Source organism: Vicugna pacos, chromosome 3, assembly GCF_048564905.1.
Source record: "Vicugna pacos chromosome 3, VicPac4, whole genome shotgun sequence".
NCBI classification, from domain to species: Eukaryota; Metazoa; Chordata; class Mammalia; order Artiodactyla; family Camelidae; genus Vicugna; species Vicugna pacos.
In genome coordinates, this window is record NC_132989.1 from 74143253 (window position 1) to 74163370 (window position 20118).

General features: G+C 39.1%; 1 protein-coding gene and 1 non-coding gene across 5 annotated transcripts in view; both read right to left on the reverse strand.

Moving 5' to 3' along the window:
* The window catches only part of OCLN (occludin), a 45885-nt gene that overhangs the window by 17131 nt on the left and 8636 nt on the right, over nucleotides 1-20118 (reverse strand). For all 4 annotated transcript variants that reach the window (XM_006197555.4, XM_015245351.3, XM_015245358.3 and 1 more), the window contains exons 2-4: nucleotides 19608-19724; nucleotides 15242-15923; nucleotides 11967-12128 (exon numbers count right to left, since the gene is read on the reverse strand). In XM_006197555.4, coding sequence (XP_006197617.1) covers nucleotides 11967-12128; nucleotides 15242-15923; nucleotides 19608-19657 — 894 coding nt within the window. In that variant the 5' untranslated portion in view covers nucleotides 19658-19724. The remainder of the gene's footprint in view (nucleotides 1-11966; nucleotides 12129-15241; nucleotides 15924-19607; nucleotides 19725-20118) is intronic.
* TRNAA-CGC (transfer RNA alanine (anticodon CGC)) lies at nucleotides 13755-13827 on the reverse strand. Its single transcript has one exon. It is a non-coding gene; the product is annotated as a tRNA-Ala (tRNA).

Here is a 20118-nt window from a genome sequence, read left to right on the forward strand (position 1 = left end):
GTCGTCCTCAGACCAGCCAATCAACACTACCTGGGAACGCTGGGAACTCAGAAATGCAAGTTCTCAGGCCTCACTCCAGATCCTCTGCACAAGAACTCTGGGAGTGAGGCCCAGCAAGCTTTTAAACTAGCTTTCCAGGTGATTCTAAAGGTTTGAGAACCACTGATGGAAAACAGTTTTCCTCTGTCACAGACAACTGCCTATTTGGACCACAATACCTATAATTAGAATTAACCCGATTTAGTGCCAAAATATAGGAATCCCTGTTTTCAAAGAGCCACACAGACACTCACCAGCTCTAGCACACATCCTACCTCACTTTTTATTATAACTCTCTACACCAGCTCACCAGGATGCCCTGGCTTCCCCCCACCCCCACCCCCCTTTCCATTCACAGTGGGGTTGGGACAGATAGAGCCTTCTGTACTCCATGCTGCTGGGCTCTGAAAGTCAGTCCACAGATAGGGCACTTTCCCTTTCATTCCATTTCATCCCATCTGAGGCCACAGCTAACAGCAAAACCTTTCCCAGGGCACGAGCCCCATGTACCAATTGTTGGCAGCCCACAGAACTGTTTTCACATTAAAGAATGCTTGTACTTACTGGGTGAAAATAAAAAGCTATGTAAGTTTCTTCAGTTGTCTATGCTGATTACCACCACTGCCCTGTCCCAGTCACCTGCCACACCCGTACCTGTTCCCTCCTGTGTACAAGGAGATGATATGCAGAGTCTGCCTACACCTTTCAGTGAAACATTTGTTCTGATCTGGTGGCAGCCTAAAAGAGGAAGATTAACAGTTTAACAACTCCAACCTACATTAAACGTGTTTATATTTTGGGTACTCTTACCCAAGCTCCCTTATTCAATGTCATCATTGAAAATACTAGCAGCTATTACTCTATCTAAAATTTATCTGACGTAGTAAGTTACATGCTGGCCCTGAACTAAGCTCTTTGTTACAGGATCAGCATATTCTGTAGATGGAACTTTTATTTTCCCCATCTACACATGAGAAACCTATTAAATTAACAAGTAAAGTGATTCTCTTCATCAGAGTCCAAGGAAACCAATAGCTACCCAAGGCTGACCCCAAAGGACGGGGTCCAGGACCCTGCCCTTTCTCTACTCCCAGGCCAGAACCTCACTAGCTCCTACCTTGACAGGTAAACACTGGGAACAATGCTGTATCAATACTATATCACAACGTCAAAGCCTTAGAAACTTCCAGAAATAAGGCTACCTAAATAACAAACTTAGCTTTTAGATCTAAGTATTTCCTACTTAAAAATAGGATCTTGTTTAACCAATTTCATTTACTACTTGGTTACAATGGAGAAACGAGTTTATGGCATGTTCTCTCCAAACTCAGTATATTCTTGTTTCTGACATAAGCCATGTAGTGTAACAAGAAAAGGTGCAAATTAGGAGACAGGCAGAAAGTACTGTTGAGAACTGGCATGCTGATCTGTAGGAGAGACAGGCACTTCACACACGTTATCTCATCTTAATCTTAATATAAACTAAGCACTATTGCCCACAATTCTACCAGCAAAGAAAACTAAGGCTCAGAGTATCTCAGAAGGAAAAACAAACCACACCAAAAAATACAAGTTATAAAAGCAAATATAATTCCTGTCTGGCAGGGATCAGAAAGACTAGTGATTAGTATGTCAGGCTTGAGACAGGTTACTGGAGCCCTCTGCAAACCTCAGTGCTCCCTTCTCTAAGAAGAGGATCCACACTGTGAAGACTGCAGTTAGGGTGATAATATGGATAGAGTGCCAGCCTGTAAGGGCTCCTTAGGAATAATAGTTCCTATTTTTCCTTTATTGTGATTTTTTTTTTAGCTTTGTTGCAAAAATTAAGGCTTAAAGCTCAATCCCAAGTCAGCCTGATGTACTGAAAACAGCACTGAGAACGCAGAGTGGAAACGTGTAGCCCCCACTCATCAAGTCACCACCTACAAGCCTCCTCTTGCTTCTTCTTATTAGTGTCCACCCCACAGGCCTTCAGCTCCCTCCACATCAATTCTCTGAGACAGACTGGGGGACCTCACCCTAAGGTGCCTCCGTACTGCTCTCAGATTCTGTTTTCTTTTACTTACCAGAGCCAAATCGAAAGTTATTCACAGGAGCATGGGATACTGAAGTTCTTAACTTTCTGTTAACTACTTCACCAAAATCCTGCAGGTATCAACAAAAACTAATCTCAAGTACACACATTTGACAATCAGCTCTAATATTTACCATAGGTGTGTGCTTCTCCAAAGCCAGACCTCAGTTATAAGGATTTACTCCAGAGAAAATGGCAATGTGTGTCTTGATATTTTTATTTATGACCTTCTGAAAATGCAGGTGGGGGAAGAGAGATGTTAAGACAATGATTAACATGAAATACTCAAGTTCATGGGCGTTGGGGTATTAGCCCCTTTTAACTCAGCTCTGAACATGGCTGAACAGCCCCTACCAGCATTCTCAGTGTGCTGGCCGGACACAGCTCCTTAGACCACAGTCCCCTGCTCTTGTGTGAGGCCAAGCTCAAAGGGGCAGAGCAGCATGACACTCTCCTGAGAGGAGCCAGCAGAGTACTGGGGTGCACTGGGGTGAGAAGGAGCCAGCAGAGAACTGAGGGGCACTGGGGTGAAGCAGGTACATTCAAAGCTGCTCAGAAACTCAGTCTAAGCTATTGATTCAATAAATTCAAACTGCACCTGAATTTAAACCTGGTCAGATGGCCACCAAAACATAAAAAATAAAAGGGCAATTACGATTAATCCACATAGCGCATATTCATGTAGTACGTATTATACACAGAGCACTGTTTCTCTGGAAACCATCTCCCCACCCCACACAGTAACTGTGCGGATATGCCAGACTCTGTGAGGAGGGCACTGCCCTTGAGCACAATGGGTGAGTGTGAGGATGGTCACCTGACCCCAACCCACCCGGCCAGGCTTAGAAGAAGCACTAATACAAAGGCCTCAAGAGCTCTAAGTGGCTGCTTTCTGCTCGCCTTCTCTGTGAGGAAAGGAAGCCTACATAGGCAGGAGGAAGTCAAGATGGGAAAGCAAATCCCCATGGCCTGTAAGTCCTGATCTTAGATGTTCCTGATACACAGCCACATCCTGCCCTCGGTGGCTAAGTTGTCTCAACTCTTTCCAGGATTTCATAAATCAATAGCCAAAATCTTGCAGACAAGTTTCTCTTTTTACCTACGCTAATTTAACTTCTGTGTCTGTCGACTGTAACTGGATTCATGCAACATCAGAATTCCTTCTTTCCTGCACAGTAAGCTGTTCTCCTTTCACTATCCCTTAAGGCAGACGGCCATACTTCTACCGGTCTTCATTTTCTCATATGCATGCACATTAGTCACGAGAGGGAGACCAAGTAATTCAGTTTGGTTTTATAGATAAGGAAACCGAGGTTCAGAAGGGTTAATCTGTTTACCAAAGCATGCTGGAATCAGGACTCAAATCCAGAGCTTTAGGGTCCTGGGCTGTTGCCCGTCTACCAGGCATTCTCTCCAAACTAGACCTCCCTGACATACTTGTGGGTTAAAAATAACAGAACTGATCTGCCTAAATTCCCAGCAAAAGCAGGGAAGCTAGAATTCAAACCCTGGTATTTCACCTTCTTGATATACTGCTTCTATTAGACAGAAGCAGAAAAGCCAGCACTGTTCATCAAGAGTGGAAGAAAGGGGAAGGCTGCCTACCAGCCCCACTGGGCTGTTCAACTGAGACTGAACCTACAAGAGAAGGTCTCCTCTGGAGCATGCACAAACCCTGCAGAGCCTGGTTTTCCAGGCTGTGCGTAGTAACGTTACTCAGAGCAACGGCGAGGAGGTCTGCTCACATGAGAGCATCCGAGGGCATCTACTCTGATCACAATGGAACCATTAGTTCCATTCCCAGCACTGGGAAGCCCTTCAGTCATGCAATCAAGACAAGGGAAAAGGGAAGGAACACATCATGGTCTTTTCTAATTGAAGTGGGGAAGGCACTTTGGAGACAGGTCACCTCTGGGAGCAGGGAGACGCAGGCGGATGGGACAGTAAAAGACACATGTGGTAACTTAGATCTAGTATTGTAATTCTTGGGTGGGGATGGTAGGTGTTCATTATGGAACAAATCAGTCAATAAAACAAGACTATGAATAGACCAAAGATGACAATGTCATGAACCAAGAATTGGGATTAACCTATTTTTGATTCCAATTAAAGAAAAGAGAGAATCATTAAGGCTTTCCCTAACAGCACGTTGGCACGGAAATGCTCGATTAGGGTTCTAGTTCCGGCTTTGCCTATATGAGAATGTGAATCAAAAATGCTTTTCCATTTACACAACAGCAAAGATACTGCCAACATCAATGTTCTCCATTTAAAAAAAAATTCCCATATGCTTACTGTAAGAAAATGACTTAATAACTTTTTACATAATTATTCTGGCCAAAATGGGTTTGTAAAAGTAAGAATAATCAAAAGGCTTGATTTTCATTAAAAATGTAAAATCTTAAGAGGATAAAACTTCAGGATGACTGGCTGGATATTTGGGAAGGAAATTAAATTAGCTCTTATCCCACACTCTAACAAAAGACAAGTTTCTCAATCTGAATGAAGTATGGGCTTTCATCATTATGTATTGATCCTGGTCCTTAGCTGTGACAAACACACCAAACTAACATGCAGCTTGACTTAATCACAGGGAAAACCAAGTGCAAGGTGTGTGGGAATTCTTCGAGCCATCTCTGCAACTTCTGTGTAAATCTAAAACTATTGTAAAAGAAAATGTTCTTTTAAAAAGCTGGAATGGGGTGATGGCTGCACACCCCACTCCATTTAATCATTTAATTGTACACATTTTAAAAAATGAGTGAATCTTACGTCATACAAATTATACCTCACTGAAGTTGTTTTAAAAGGTTCCAGGGGTCTGAAGATCTAATTTTAAAAATTATAAAGTTAAGAATCATGAGAGGATGGGAGGGTATAACTCAGTGATAGAGTGCCTGCTTAGCATGCACAAGGTCCTGGGTTCAATTCCCAGTATTACCGTTAAATTAAAAAAAAAAAAAAAAGAATCATGAGAGAGGAAATTTACTCCAGTGAAGAACCAGAAAAAGTATTGTGAACTGACAGACACGTTTAACTCAACCCTCTGCACCCAAGTCCAGAGAAGGGAAAAAATGAAATAAAACTTTAAAATACAGAAGTACAGAAGACTATTATTTAAGCCTTGAAGGAGGTGAGTGGAAGGCTTTACATAAATGCAAAGAAATAAAGAAGTCATAAAGAAACAGATGGAAAAATGTCAGTACATAAAAAATGAAAACATTGTAATCAAAGGTAAAAGACCAACAACAATGTGGGAAGAAATGTTAGCAACATATAAGACAAAGTGTTAATATTCATAATATGAAAAACTCGAATAAGAGAGAATAATCCAAAAGAAAACTAAGCCATGCTGCAATAAAGTGACTTAAGAATACAAACAGCAGATACAGATATGCTTAATCACAAAAAATTTAAAGTTAAAATGAAACTCTTCTAAGTGAAGTAAGCCAGAAAGAAAAATACCATATGAGATCACTCATATGTGGAATCTAAAAAATAAATAAATAAATAAATAAATACAAAACAGGAACAGACTCATAGACATAGAATACAAACTTGTGGTTGCCAAAGGGGGGGGGGGGTGGAAAGGGACAGACTGCGATTTTAAAATGTAGAATAGATAAACAAGATTATACTGTATAGCACAGGGAAATATATACAAGATCTTGTGGAAGCTTACAGTGAAAAAAAAAGTGACAATGAATATATGTATGTTCATGTATAACTGAAAAATTGTGCTCTACACTGGAATTTGACACAACATTGTAAGATGACTATAATTCAATAAAAAAAAGTTAAAAAAAAAAAAGAAACTCAATTTTCACTTACCAAATTGACAGAAATTAAAGACTGATAATATCCAGAGTAGGGAAAAGATGCTGGGAAATGTGCACCCTCATATACCATCAGAGAACAGAACCACCTCTAAAAACAAGGCAATTTGGCCATACCTAACAAAATTTTAAATGTGTAAGCTCATGTTGACCACCTGTAGAAATCTATCTTACACAAATACTAACGAGAGTGCATAAAGACATGTACAACAGTGATCACTGCAGTGTTATCTGTAATTGCAAAAAACTGGAAGCAATGAAAATGTCCACACGTAGAAGAAGGAATCATGGTGCAGTTGCACTATGTTATACCATACAGCTGCTAAAAGCAATCAGGTCAATGTCTGTGTGCTCACAGACTTCACAAGGTCAGTTTTTCAAAAAAAGCAAACTACAATATGTACATTTTGATGCCTTTTCTTGGTTAAAAAAAAAATCCCAACACATTCTTAAAAATAATATTATTTACCATGTGCAGGCATTATTCTAAATATTTTACAAATATTAACTTGTAACAACCCTATCAGGTAGGTACAATTATCATACCTACTTTAGAGATAGGGAAGCTGAGGCAGAGTCATGAAAGGCTGGTCTCACAGAAGCAACTGGTGGATTAAACCCTAGGCAGTGAGGCTCTGCTCTGCACTCTTGCATCCTCTCTGCTGTACTGTATGGAATCTGTGTCTCTGACTATACACATGGATGGAGTATAAGATGGAGGGTTTGGAGGTAGGGAGGGTAGTGCCACCCTACACCAATAAGAAGTACCTAATTTCAGAAAAGTTAAACTGGAGTGAAGAGGGAGTGTGTCTTAGAATGTATGAAGTCAATCACTGTATAAGAATAGAAAAAGCCTGGAAGGATATAAACCTGTCTGTTAAAAGTTATTAAGTGGCCCCAATGGGAAACTGAGGGAGAAGAGAGGGAACTTTTGTGTTTCGTTTTTCTATAGTATTTGCATTTTGTCATAATGCACTTGTATTACTTTTATATTAAGAACTTCTTTCAAACCACCACAAACAAAAGCCATTATTTAAAACAGTCAGAAATTCTATAAAACCTAATATGCAACAAAAGGCATCAGCCATATACATTTCTACAACAGAATGTTACTAGAAAAGGTGTGCAGAACCAGAATTTCACACATCGCTGATGGCTGTATAAATTGGTACAACTCCTTGGAAGGCAATTTCTCAATATCTATCACAGTTACAGATGTATGTATATGCCCTTTGACTCAGTAATACTCCTCTGAGAAATTTAGCCTATAGAAGTATATACAGCTGACTGTACTTCAATAAAAAACAGAAGTATATACATGCACAGATGTATATGCAAGGCATACACAGTTTTCTTTTTTAATCCTGCCATAGTAATATTAAACAGTAAATATATCCATCAATGAGAGACTGCTTACATAAACCAGGGATGGCCATACCACCAAAAGGCTATGGCGTGGTGAGGAAAGATCACCAAGACACACTGTAGAGTTAAAGGGCAAGGTACAGACAGAACGGTGTGATCAATTCGCTCACTTTCGTTTAAAAAAGGCAGGAAGTGTATTTTTCCTTGGTTTTATTTTCACAAAATTAAACAATGAAAGGAATCATTAGAAACTAAGAAGAAAATGTACAGAAGTGGAAGAGGGTGGGGGAGGATACCCAGAAGTGGGATGGCAAGATTTCCCTAAAAATCTGTGAGTTTTTTAAAAAAAATTATTGTAATTCTGACTATGGGCTTTTTAAAAAGGGTAATTAGGAAAGCTTTTCCCTTGCCAAAAAAATACAAAAAAAAAAAAAATACCCAAAAAACAAACAAAAAAAGCCACACAACTGTATCACACCAACCAATGCAACAACATAAGTGAATCTCACAGACATCATGCTGAGTGATACAAAGCACACAGTACATAATTCCATTTAAGAACAGGCAAAACTAACCGATGTGATAGAAAGAAAGAGGAATCACCACCCTCTGGGGGTACTGACTGAGAAGAGGCATGAGGGAACCTGGGACACTGGAATGCTCTGTATCTTCATCTGGGTGCTGGTTACAAATCGGCATATATGTGCAAAACTTCACCAAGCCATACCATTAGTGTACTGAATGTACTCTGTGTGTGGAGAAATACATATCACATGTCAGTAACATTTTTTTTTAACAGTATCAAAGGTATTTTTAAGGAATATTTAAGGATGTGATTAAAAAGCCCACAATATCATGTTAAACCAAGAGGTAGAATTTTACACTCATAGAGAATATAATCGTACTTCTGAATTAGAATAGGTAGGAAGTGGAAAGGATTAAAGAAAATACACCAAGAAGGTAACTCAAGATGGCAGAATTTTCTTTATACTTCATTGTATTTTCAAAATTCTTTACAGGTATCAATCAGCCAAAATAATTATATATATATTTATTTTTTAATTCAGAAAAGAACCAATTAGATCTGGGGTTTGAGGACATAATTGAAAAAAAAAAGATACACAAATTTACTTAACAGAGCCTTTAAACATTTAAAACATAATGTTAGTACAAACTTAAGTGAGTGACTGACTACAGAGGACCAAGTTAACATCAAAACAGTGTGCAAACATGGCTTGTTTATTTTACAAAGTACAAGATATCCAAAAAGGGGAGGAAAAACCAACCCTACAAATCCCTAAGAAGGCAGAGAAACCACTGTACTGGAGATTCAGAGACAGGAAACTAGAAAGTTGCATGTTTTCTCACTCCTAATACAAAAGTGCTGAAACTTGCTTAAAACTCTGAAGGTTCAGCTGTTGAGGTGTCTTTGCTCTCTGGGTTCTGATTCTAAAGATTTTAAGCGCCAAGAAAGGCAATAAAATTTACTAATCAATGTGTAGACCTACCCTAATGTGGAGAGGAGTAAGCAAATATTCAGTTGGTAATTGTTCCTTTAGTAAGTTTAGTGAGATTCGTGCCCCCAGCCCCGGTAAACAATCCACGGTTAGCTATATGAGGAGTATCTTGTCTTACTTCTCCACATTAGAATTCAAAGTCTAATTCTCACTTAGTACAATTAATTCTAGATTCTCTTCCGTTATTTCAAGGGAATAATTTTATGATATTAATTTCTAATGGCCAAAAGGAAGAAAAATCACAAAGCCACTCCACTGTCGGACACTTGGATGCAGTGTCAAACATGTCCACTCAGGCAGCTACGTTATCAGAGTGAAACCCACTCAAGCAGAAAAGTGCTTAAGAGCATAGAAAGGGGACCAACCAACTGTATCGGGTTATGGAAGAAAACTGAGACAAGAATGAGAATGTGGGATTGAGTTCAGCAAAGCAAACCTGGGTAGGTGAGGCGAGAATGGAAGGAAAAGCACAATGCCTGTGACTAAAAGCACCTCCCAAGAGCTTATTTCAAATTGCCTTTCTTAGGCATTTCTGTTGGGCAAACAAGGGAAAAGGAAATGAGGAATTTTCAAGTAATTAAGTATTGCATGAAAACTTAGTGTGCTCAAAATCATACGTCTGCCATTCAATCGGTGTTTATTTAGTTTCATATGATGAAACATTTATTACTACAGAGAAACTATGAAGCACGCCTGAAACAACCTATATGCTGGCTACCAAATTTCCAGGGATTCAGTGAGAAAGCATTATAAAAATAATGCCTTTTTAAAAGTTAAGTCCCAGAATCTAAAAAAATAATTCAAATGAACTTATTTACAAAACAGACTCACAGACACAGAAAACAAACTTATGTTTACCAAAGGGGAAAGGCAAGGGGGAGGGGATAAATTAGGAGTGAAGGATTAAGGATACACATTACTATATACAAAATAGATAAATAACAAGGACCTACTGTACAGCACAGGGAACTATCTTCAGTATCTCATAATAACCTATAATGGAAAGGAATCTGAAAAAATATGTATATAACTGAATTACTTCGCTGTACACCTGAAACTAACACAATACTGTAAATCAACTATACTTCAATTTTAAAAAAAGATTACATTGTAGGAAATGGGGGAAAAAAGTCCTTTCAGCTTCACCGTCATCACCTTTGTATGTTATTATGGCTAACATTTGTCAGGTTATCAAAAGCACCTAGAACTGACTAAGCTTTCTTGACGGAAAAATCAGATGAGAAGCCGAAGTTCACTGGGACTCTAATATTACTGGCACTGTCTCTCTTGAGTCGGCTTTTTAGGCTCTTGAAACCTTAAGTAAACAAAACCAACAGCTAATGAAAACTGACACACCCAGAAACTCTCAGTGAAACATTGACTTCATAGGTCACAACAGACTGTCCTATTCCTCTACAGGTGGCCTTGCCTGGAGCAAAAGGTTGGAAAGAAAAAAAAAATCCCCAACCTTCACACTTCATGGGGGAGAAAAATGAGGAGGAAAAAAAGAATAAGCAAGCTTCAAGGAGAGGTCAGGAACACAGGAACTCACATCTCAGTGGTACTCACACCACCTGAGTTTCCTAAGACTGCTTTGTTTTAGCACCTTAACTAGAAAAAAATTTCATCTACCTTTCTAGATGTCTTCAAACATCATATGGATAGGATAGAATGCTGGAGCTAGGAGCCTTCAAGAGGATCAGTATCTTCACCCTTTCCTCACCAGCGGTGCCCATCGTCAGCCCACTCCACTTCCTTCCCAATGGCCAAATCCAACCCACCCTGGAACCAGTGTCCAGGATCCTCAGCTAACCTTCATGGCAAGAAACCAATCTGCTCAAAGACACCTATGAAGGCAATTTCTGAGGGTGCTCTCAACATCATTCTAGCAGAGTGTTTCCAAGAAACAAAATCTCACTCCAAACATCTCTAAAGACAGGGTAGCTACCAGTAAATCCCATCTGGGAGATACTTTTGGTGAGAGGGTCCTTCTGCACTTTCAGCAACTCACACCATTTAGGAAGCTACCTACTGGTAGGATTAACAGTATGTGCAAAAAAGAAAATTGCTCTCACCTCTCTCTGCCTTTACTGTATAGCTCAATGTTAGTGCAGAATCAGTCCCTGTGATTTGCCAGGCTGCCCTCAATGTAAAAAGTTTAAAGACCTGCCACCTGCCACCACCCCAAAAACCCCCTTCCCAGTCTTGACCCAAGACAGCAGGCACCCTGAGCAATGCCATTTCCCTTGAAAAAAAAAAAAATAAGCAGGAAAATAAAAAGGGAGGGGGAAGGAGTTGTTTTCGTCTTGCAAAGACCAAATTTCAAATCACCCCCTGCCCACCCCCGATTCCTTTAGAAACCATTTCTTTTCAGTGCCTAGATTTACTTCTTTTTTTTTTCTTTCATTTTTTTCTTTTTTGGGAGGGGAGAGATAATTACATTTACTTATTTATTTATTTTAGAACAGTTACTGGGGATTGAACCCAGGACCTCGTGCATGCTAAGCATGTGCTCTACCACTTAAGCTATACCCTCCCTGCTCTAGATCTACTTTTTTTTTTTAATTTTATAATTGACTTTATTTGCAATATGGTAAGCATGCACTTTATTTTTTTAATTTTTTTCATTTTTTATTGAGTTATAGTCATTTTACAATGTATCAAATTCCAGTGTACAGCACAATCTTTCAGTTATACATAAACATACATATATTCATTGTCACTTTTTTTTTTTTTTGCTGTGAGCTACCATAAGATCTTGTATATATTTCCCTGTGCTATACAGTATGATCTTGTTTATCTATTCTACATTTTGAAATCCCAGTCTGTCCCTTCCCACCCCCTGCCCCCTTGGCAACCACAATTTTGTATTCTATGTCTTTGAGTCTGTTTCGTTTTGTTTGTTTGTTTAGATCTACTTCTTGAAAATGGACATCTTTTACCTTGTAGTAAAACCATTTCCACTTATCCCACCTTCCTAACATTTTGAGTAAAACTTGAGACCACAACTTTTGCAACATACAGAAGCGATAACTCTAATAAAGTTTCACAAAGCACTAACATGCAAATTTAGAGACAGAAATTTGGAGTTTAATTTAAAAATTGAATGTCTGCTGATTTTTCTAAAACACTTACCCACTCTTCGACATTGGGGGGCTGCTCATCATAAATACGTTCCTTGTCCCACAAAATATTCGACTTGTCATACCGGTCCATCTTTCTTCGGGTTTTCACAGCAAAGAAAATTATTAAAGCAAAAGCCACAATAACCATGAACCCCAGTACAATGGCAATGGCCTAAAAAGAGATTAAAGATATTAACATATTTAGCTTTTAATTGCTTTATTCCAACCCACACTCTACAAATACCTGAGGCCCTACTAAATTATCTGTGGTTTAACTGATATAAAGCTGATACAAATGGTTACATTTTAGAAATCTAAAACCTAGCCCACACCAGTTGGACTAAGGCTAGCAAAACACACACACACACACACACACACACACACACACACCCCTCACTTGACTCAGTCCTCAGAACATGCTTAAATTTAGTTATTATCATTATCCCTGTTAGAATTATAGAAAACTAATTCCAAAGCCTGAGCACCAAGGAAGCGGCCATATTTTTTATAAACAGATGAGAATGGCCGATAAATTAACTGAATCACTGGTATACTTCTAAAGGGCTTGGAAAATGTTAGTCTCAGAAGTAGCTTTAAATATCCAATCATGCTTATAATCTTGTTTATAACACATGCTTGGCAAATTTTTTTACAACTGAAGGTAAATTTTAGTCCACAGAGAATCTGCCTTACTTACCGTAAATTATGCAGACATGATCTAACCAAACTATAAATTAGAGAAAATGGGCTAATGATTCATTTAGTCTGGCAGGATCCTCTGTTGTCGGAGTCTTCTGTGTACTTACTAGAAAGGGGCCTATGACAAGGAAACCCTGCCCCCAGCAGTTTTCCTGGTGTCTGATAGCTAGGTTAAGTGGTACCTGGCCTGGAGGCACTTGGAGTTGAGGCAGGTACCAGGGCTCTGGCCTGAATGTCTGCTAATGGGTAATAGGAGGCTCTCTTTGCAGCTGTCTATGTAACAGTGGTATCATTTTTCAAAGAATCCAGGTTTTGGGCAGTCAGAGGATGAAGAGGGATGGCAGTACGGTAAGATATGGGTACCAACGCTCATCCCTGTTTACCACAGACACATCTGAATGTCAGTGACAAACACTCTGAAACCTACACTTGCAGGGAAAACATTTCAGACTTCAAAATAATGGTGGTTATGGGAGAAGGTCTCACCCCCAAAAAATGACTCACTCAAGTAAGAGAATGAAAATTCCTGGGTCAGTGTAAGGAGAAACAAAAAACAAGGAAAAAAAGATTAGTAACCTAGAAACATTTTCTTAATAAAATTAGGGTGACTCACAGTTACTGAAAGCAGGGTTCTCAACCTCACCTGTACATCCGAATCACCTGATAGATTTTAAAATACTGATTTACACTCTGAAAATTACAAACCACTTTTGAAAAAAATTAAAGACCTTCAAGTAAATGGAAAGACATCCTACATTCTGTGGATCAGAAGACTTGTTGCAAAGATGACAATTTTTCCTAAATTGATGTACGAATTCAATGTAATCCTTCAAAATCCTAGCTGGCTTTTTTGCAGATATTGACAAGCTGATTCTAAAATTTATATGAAAATGCAACAGGTCTAGAATCTAGTCAAAACAATCTTAAAAAGGAAGAACAAAGTTGGAGGATTCCCACTTCCAAATTTCAAAATTTACTACAAATCTATAGCAGTCAAAAGAGTGTGGTACTGACCTAATGACAGAAATACAAATTAATGGAAACAAACTGAGAGTCTAGAAATAAATCCTCACATTTATGGTCAATTCATTTTTTTAAATAGAGGTACTGGGGATTGAACCCAGGACCTCGTGCATGCGAAGCATGTGCTCTCCCACTGAGCTATACCCACCCTTCTCTGGTCAATTCATTTTTGACAAGGCTATGAAAATAACTTAATGGAGAAATAGTCTTTTCAACAAATAATACTAAGAAAGCAGGTTATCCACATGCAATGAATGTAGGACCCCCTTCCTTCCAAAATTAACTCAAAATGGATCATAGACCTAACCATAAAAGCTAAAATTATAAAACTCTCAGAAAAAAACTAGGAGTAAATCTCTGTAATCTTGAATTAGACAAAGTGTTTTTTTAGATATGACACCAAAAGCACAAGAAACAAAGAAAAATTAAATTCAATCTCATCAAAATTAAAAAATTTGGTGCAAAGAACATCATTCAGAAAGTGAAGGAAATGACAAAATAGAGAGAAAATATTTGCAAATCATATAAGGGACTTACATCCAGATATAGAAAAATTCTTACAACTCAATAATAAAAACCCAAGTAGCCCAACTAAAAAATGGGCAAAGAGTTGGAATGACCATTTTGCCAAAGAAGATATACTAATGGACAATAATCACAGGAAAATATCATTAGCTATCAGGGAAATGCAAATCAAACCAAAATGAGATAGCACTTCACACCCATTAGCATGGCTAGAATCAGACAAAAATAATGCTGGTGAAGATGTGGAGAAACTGGAATCCTCATACATTTCTGATAAATGTACAACAGTGCAACCTCTTTGGAGAACAGTCAGACAGTTCCTCAAAAGGTTAAACAAAGTCTCCATAAGATCCAGCAATTCTGCCCCTGGGTATATATTGAACTCCAGAGAAATTCAAACAAAGGTTTCACCAAAAACTTATACACAAATATTCAGGGTATTATTCATAACAGCCAATGTGGAAATAACCCAATGTCTATCAACTGATGAGTATATAAAATGTGGTATATCCACACAATGGAGTACTATTCAGCAATAAAAAGGAATGGAGTACTGGTACATACTACAACATGGATGAATCTCAAAAACATGAATGCTAAATGAAAGAAGCCAATCATTAAAAAAAAAACACACACATATTGTATGATTCCACTTATATGAAATATCCAGAATAGGCAAATTTACAGAATAATTAGCAGCTTCTCAGTCTGGGGATGGTTAGGAAAATGAGGAGTGATCGCTAGTGAGGATGTGGTTTCTTTTTGTGGTAGTGAAAATATTCTAAGATCAACTGTGGTGATGGCTGTGCACTAAAAACAACTGAACTATACTTTAAATGGATGAATTAAATGATGGGTTAATTATACTTTTATGGTGACACCCAGCCCTTCTCCCAGATTCTGATTTAAACAGAAGTGGGGCCTTGACATCGGTATTTTTAAAAATGTTTCCAAAGTGATTCTATTAAGCATCCCAAGATGAGAGCCTCTGACCTAAGGAAAGTGGGAGAGAAAAAAAGACAACAAAACTACCCATACCTCCTGGGGATCCACCACACAGAAGTGATATAAATACTGATCCACGTAGAGTCCCGTAGCTGCAGGTGTATAAAACTGATTGCAGAGGGCATATATTTGTGAACCGTACAGAGACCCAGATGACTGGGCGGTTGGGTTGACTCCCATTATGTAGACAATTGTGGCAATAAACACCATAATGCCCAGGACAGCACTCACTATTATCACAGTCAAATAATATCTTCTTGTTCTGGATATTTCAGATCTTATAACGCTGGTAACAAATATCACCAATGCAGCAATGAAACAAAAGGCAGCCATGGCCAGTAGGAATCCCTTTGCTGCTCTTGGATCTGTATAGCCCGCTCCATAGCCATAACCATAGCCGTAACCATAGCCATAGCCGCTTCCATAGCCACCAAAGCTACTTCCTCCAAAAGGGTAGCCAACACTACCTCCTAGCAAACCAGTTCCATAGGTTCTGTCCCAGGCAAGTGTGGAGGCAACACAGGCAAAAATGGCAATGCACATCACAATAATGAGCATAGACAGAATGCGAATCACTCCTGGCGGAGAGGTCCATTTGTAGAAGTGGAGAATTTCGTCTTCCGGGTAGAAAGAATACGCCGGCTGAGACAGCATTGGTCGAACGTGCATCTCTCCACCATATACGTCATTGCTTGGTGCATAATGATTAGGTTTGCTGAAATGCACATGAAAACAACTTTAAGTTAGCACTTTTTTGGTGGTGAGCAGAAAGAACATATATAGTACTTGGAACAACTGTAACAAACCACTGGAAAATAAAACTATTAATGGTACTGCCCCACTGCACTGGGGCAACCTGTGTCCTCCTCCCCCAGATTCAAATGTCAAAATCCTAGCCCCTAGCGTGATGGTGTTAGGAGGTGAGGCCTTTGGGAAGTAATTAGGTCCTAAGGGTGGAGCCCCCTGAGTGGGCCTAGTGCCCTTATAAAAGAGGCCCCAGAGAGCTCTCTCACCCCTTCCATCATGTGAGGACACAAGGAGTTGGCCGTCTGCAACCCAGAAGGGGGCTTCCGGCCTCCACCAGAACCTGAGCACCCTGATCTCAGACTTACAGCCACTAGAGCAGTGAAAAGTAAATTTCTGTTGGTTATAAGCCACCCAGTCTCCGGTACTTTATTACAGTAGCCTGAACTGGCTCAGACACCCACTGAACAGTAAAGGTATCTGAGCCTCATGCATCAGAATCACCTGGAGGGTTTGTTAAAACCTAGATTGTTGGGCACCCCCAGAGTGGCTGAGCCTGTAGGTCTGGGGTAGGACAAGTTTTTAGATGCCACTGATGCTGCAGCTGGGGAACCATGCACTGAGAATGACTGCTTAGTTTCCATGGAGCAGAGGTTCTCAAAGTTTGCTGCATACTAGAATCAGCTGGGGAGTGTGTAAAATCCCCAGATGCAGCACTCCATACCAGGTAAATCATAATCCCTGGGATGGGACCCAGGCAGTTTAGAACAATGGTGTCAACCCTTCTGCCTTTGCGACCTGAGGCGATTCCTTCAGACATGACACCTGCAGTGGCCTACACAGAGTCAGGTGCAATTCCTGGCAGCCTCACTCTCTTACCTAAGAAAGCAATTTGTTCAGCTATTCATTTGGCGACTATTTACTGGAGCTGCCCGGCTGACGTGTGTGGGGCACTGTGCTAGGCACCAGGCATACAATGAACGGGACAGTCTCAGGCCAGGCCCCTCACAGAGTTAATCTGTCAGTGCAGTAAGACATTAAACAAATCACTACATGAACCATAGTCAGTTATGGCCGGAGCTACAAAGTAGATCAAATATTAATGAGAGCTCATCAGGAAAATGCCTAATTTGATCTTGAATCTCCTTGAGAAAAATACCTTGCAAACCCCAGTAATTTAATTATACACACACAGCTTATAAATGACACACTGATGTGTGGACACACTGAATCTAAACACTGTGGGCCCTGAGGAGGTAAAATTCAATTCCTAAACTAAGCCTCTTTTGTTTTCGACATTATTTCCGGAGAACACCTTCCTTACTCTAAAGGAGACATCTTACTACTGGGTGTCGCTAACCACAGGAATTAGGAGAATTATCTGAGTATATGAGAATGAAAAGGAAATGGAGAAACTGGAGAGAACACTGAAAAATGTCAAGTAAGGAAATTCACGAACACATTCTACTTAGATATTTGGGGTGTCTCCATTTGGGGCTGTCATGAATAGCACAGCTCTGACAACCTCCAACATACATCCGGGTACACACAGGCATTATTTTTCTAGGGTATACATCCAGGAGTAGAAGTTCTCAATTTTTTTTTTTTAATCTTCAGCTCTACTAGACAATGTCAAACTGTTTTCCACAATGACGATATCACTTAAACTCCCATTGACAGTGTAATGTTCACAGACACATTGCTTGTGATAACTCCAAACTGGAAACAGCCCAAATGCCTGCCTACAGTGCAGTGGGGAACTGTGATACAGCCTGATGATGCAATGCTACAGAGCTGTGCTGTCTGATACAGCAGCCACTAGCCACACGTATCAACTGAGCACTGGAAATGTGGCTACTCCAAACTAAGATGCACTGTCAAGTGTAAAATAACAAAGTGGTCATAGTATGAAAAAAAAATGTATCACCAGCAAGATAGAACCCTAATATTAACCATGTGCTCTGGGTGATAATGATGTGTGTCAATGTAGGTTCATCAGCTGTAACCAGTGCACCACTCTGGTGGGAGATATTGTTAAAGGGGGAGGCTATGCAGGAGAAGGGGCAGGTGTACACAGGAAATTTCTATATCTTCCTCTCAATTTTGCTGTGATCCTAGAAATACTCTAAAAAAAAGGCCATATTTAAAAAAGAATATAAACTAATCATATGAATCTGTGTTTTTATCAATCACATGTTTAAAAGATATTATTTTGGATATACTGGGTTAAGTGAAATATTAAAGTTAATTTCTTCTCTTATGTGGTTACAAGAAAACATGAAACTACATACATGGCTTGAGTTATATTTGTTTAGCACTGCTCTGAAGCAAAAAATGAACTACAAATGCACGCAGACATCTTATAATCAAAGCTGAAAGAAGCAAGGCAGAAAAGAATACACACAGTATATTATATTCATAAAAAGTTTAAAAATAAGAAAAACTAAACCATATTGTTTAGGATGTATAAAGTGACGAAATAATAGAGAAAAGCAACGTCCGTATGTCAGAACAAAGATGTCCATGGAAAGAGGGGGACACAGGGAAAGACTCTGCAGTGTTCTGTCTCTTGACTTAGGTGGTGATTTTACTTTGTCTTTATTCATCACCTCATATGCATGTTCTCAGCCCTTTTCTACATGTATATTTAATCATATACAAAATAAGTGTACAAAACTAAGTATGAGGTTAATGGAACACTACTCTGTTACTACTATATCTGCCAGCATGTTTTAAGGATCTCACTTTCATAAACAACCATGTCCCAAGTTCAGGAATTAGTCAGGAGGCTATGTAACAGGAACACACTCCTTACTACGGTTATCAGAGTAAAAGCTACAAATTATTTAAAGAAGGAAATCCCTTTCAATATTTGATAGCAAATTTAAAATTTAAGAATTCATTGTTAAATCTCCAAATGACTAAGGACACCAAGAACCTTCAACTTTGCTTGTTGTTTTAACATAATTAAGGAATTTACAATGTGAAAAACATTACGCTACATGAAAGAAGTCAGTCACAAAAGACCAAATGTTGTATGATTCCATTTATCTGAAATGTCCAGAACAGGCAAATCTAGAAACAGAAAGTGGATTGGTGGGTGCCTAGTACTGGGGAAATGAGGAGTGACTGCCAATGGTTAGTGTTTCATTGGGGAGGAGATGATGAAAATGTTCTAAACTGACTGTGGTGACAGCTGCACGACTGTGAATATACTAAAACCACTGAGATGTCTATTCTAAATGGGTGCTTTGTATGGTGTAGGAATTTTATCTCAATAAAGGTGCTCTTTTAAAAACTGACAATCTTTTGCCACCAGTCATCTAAATAAGGCATTAATATGGAAGCTTCACACCCTTTGTGAGAATCAAAAAGGAATAAATATACACACAAATATAAGCCTAGACTATGTTGAAGCAAACATTAAAAACAAGTGATGGCAGCTCCCACTGCAGGAAAAACTGTCATCCTGGAAGTTAAGGGTAGGAGGGAAACTCACCCTTCACTGTATACAGTTGGTTCAATTTGATTTTGCAAATGCACATAGTATTTTATTTTTAAAAACAAACATAAAATAGATGGAAGTTTCAACTACACATATTTTTACATGTAATAGAGTTGTTAAAAAAAAAAAAAGAATAACATGTTTACTTACAATTCATCAGGTCTGTAAGGAGGTGGACTTTCAAGAGGCCTGGATGACATGGCTGGTGTCAGTGGTCACCTGATCTTCAGGATGAGCGATGCCCGGTAGCTCCCAAGATGAGAAAGTCTAAGCAACGTAAGCAGGGTAATGGCATTACTACTGAGCTCAGAGCTTCCTTGCATCACTAAGAAAACCAATGATACCAATCTCAAGTAGCTTTCACTCCATGGTTATTTCCCTTGTTCTTCTCACCGTCATTTTTACACGATGGACCATTAATTCTCTGAGCATAAGAAATCACCGAGCGAAGGACTCATCCGGCCTGGTAGTTCTCAGAGCACCGAGCACTGTGCTCTGCACATCCCCAGCACAGTAGATTCTTTAAACTTGAAATTCTAAGTTGTAGTCATGAAAATTTCACAAAGATTTACAGCACAAGTAAAAATGGTGTTTTTAAAAATACTCACTTCAAAGAACACAAAGGATGATGTATAAAAGATAAAATTCCTTAAAACATATT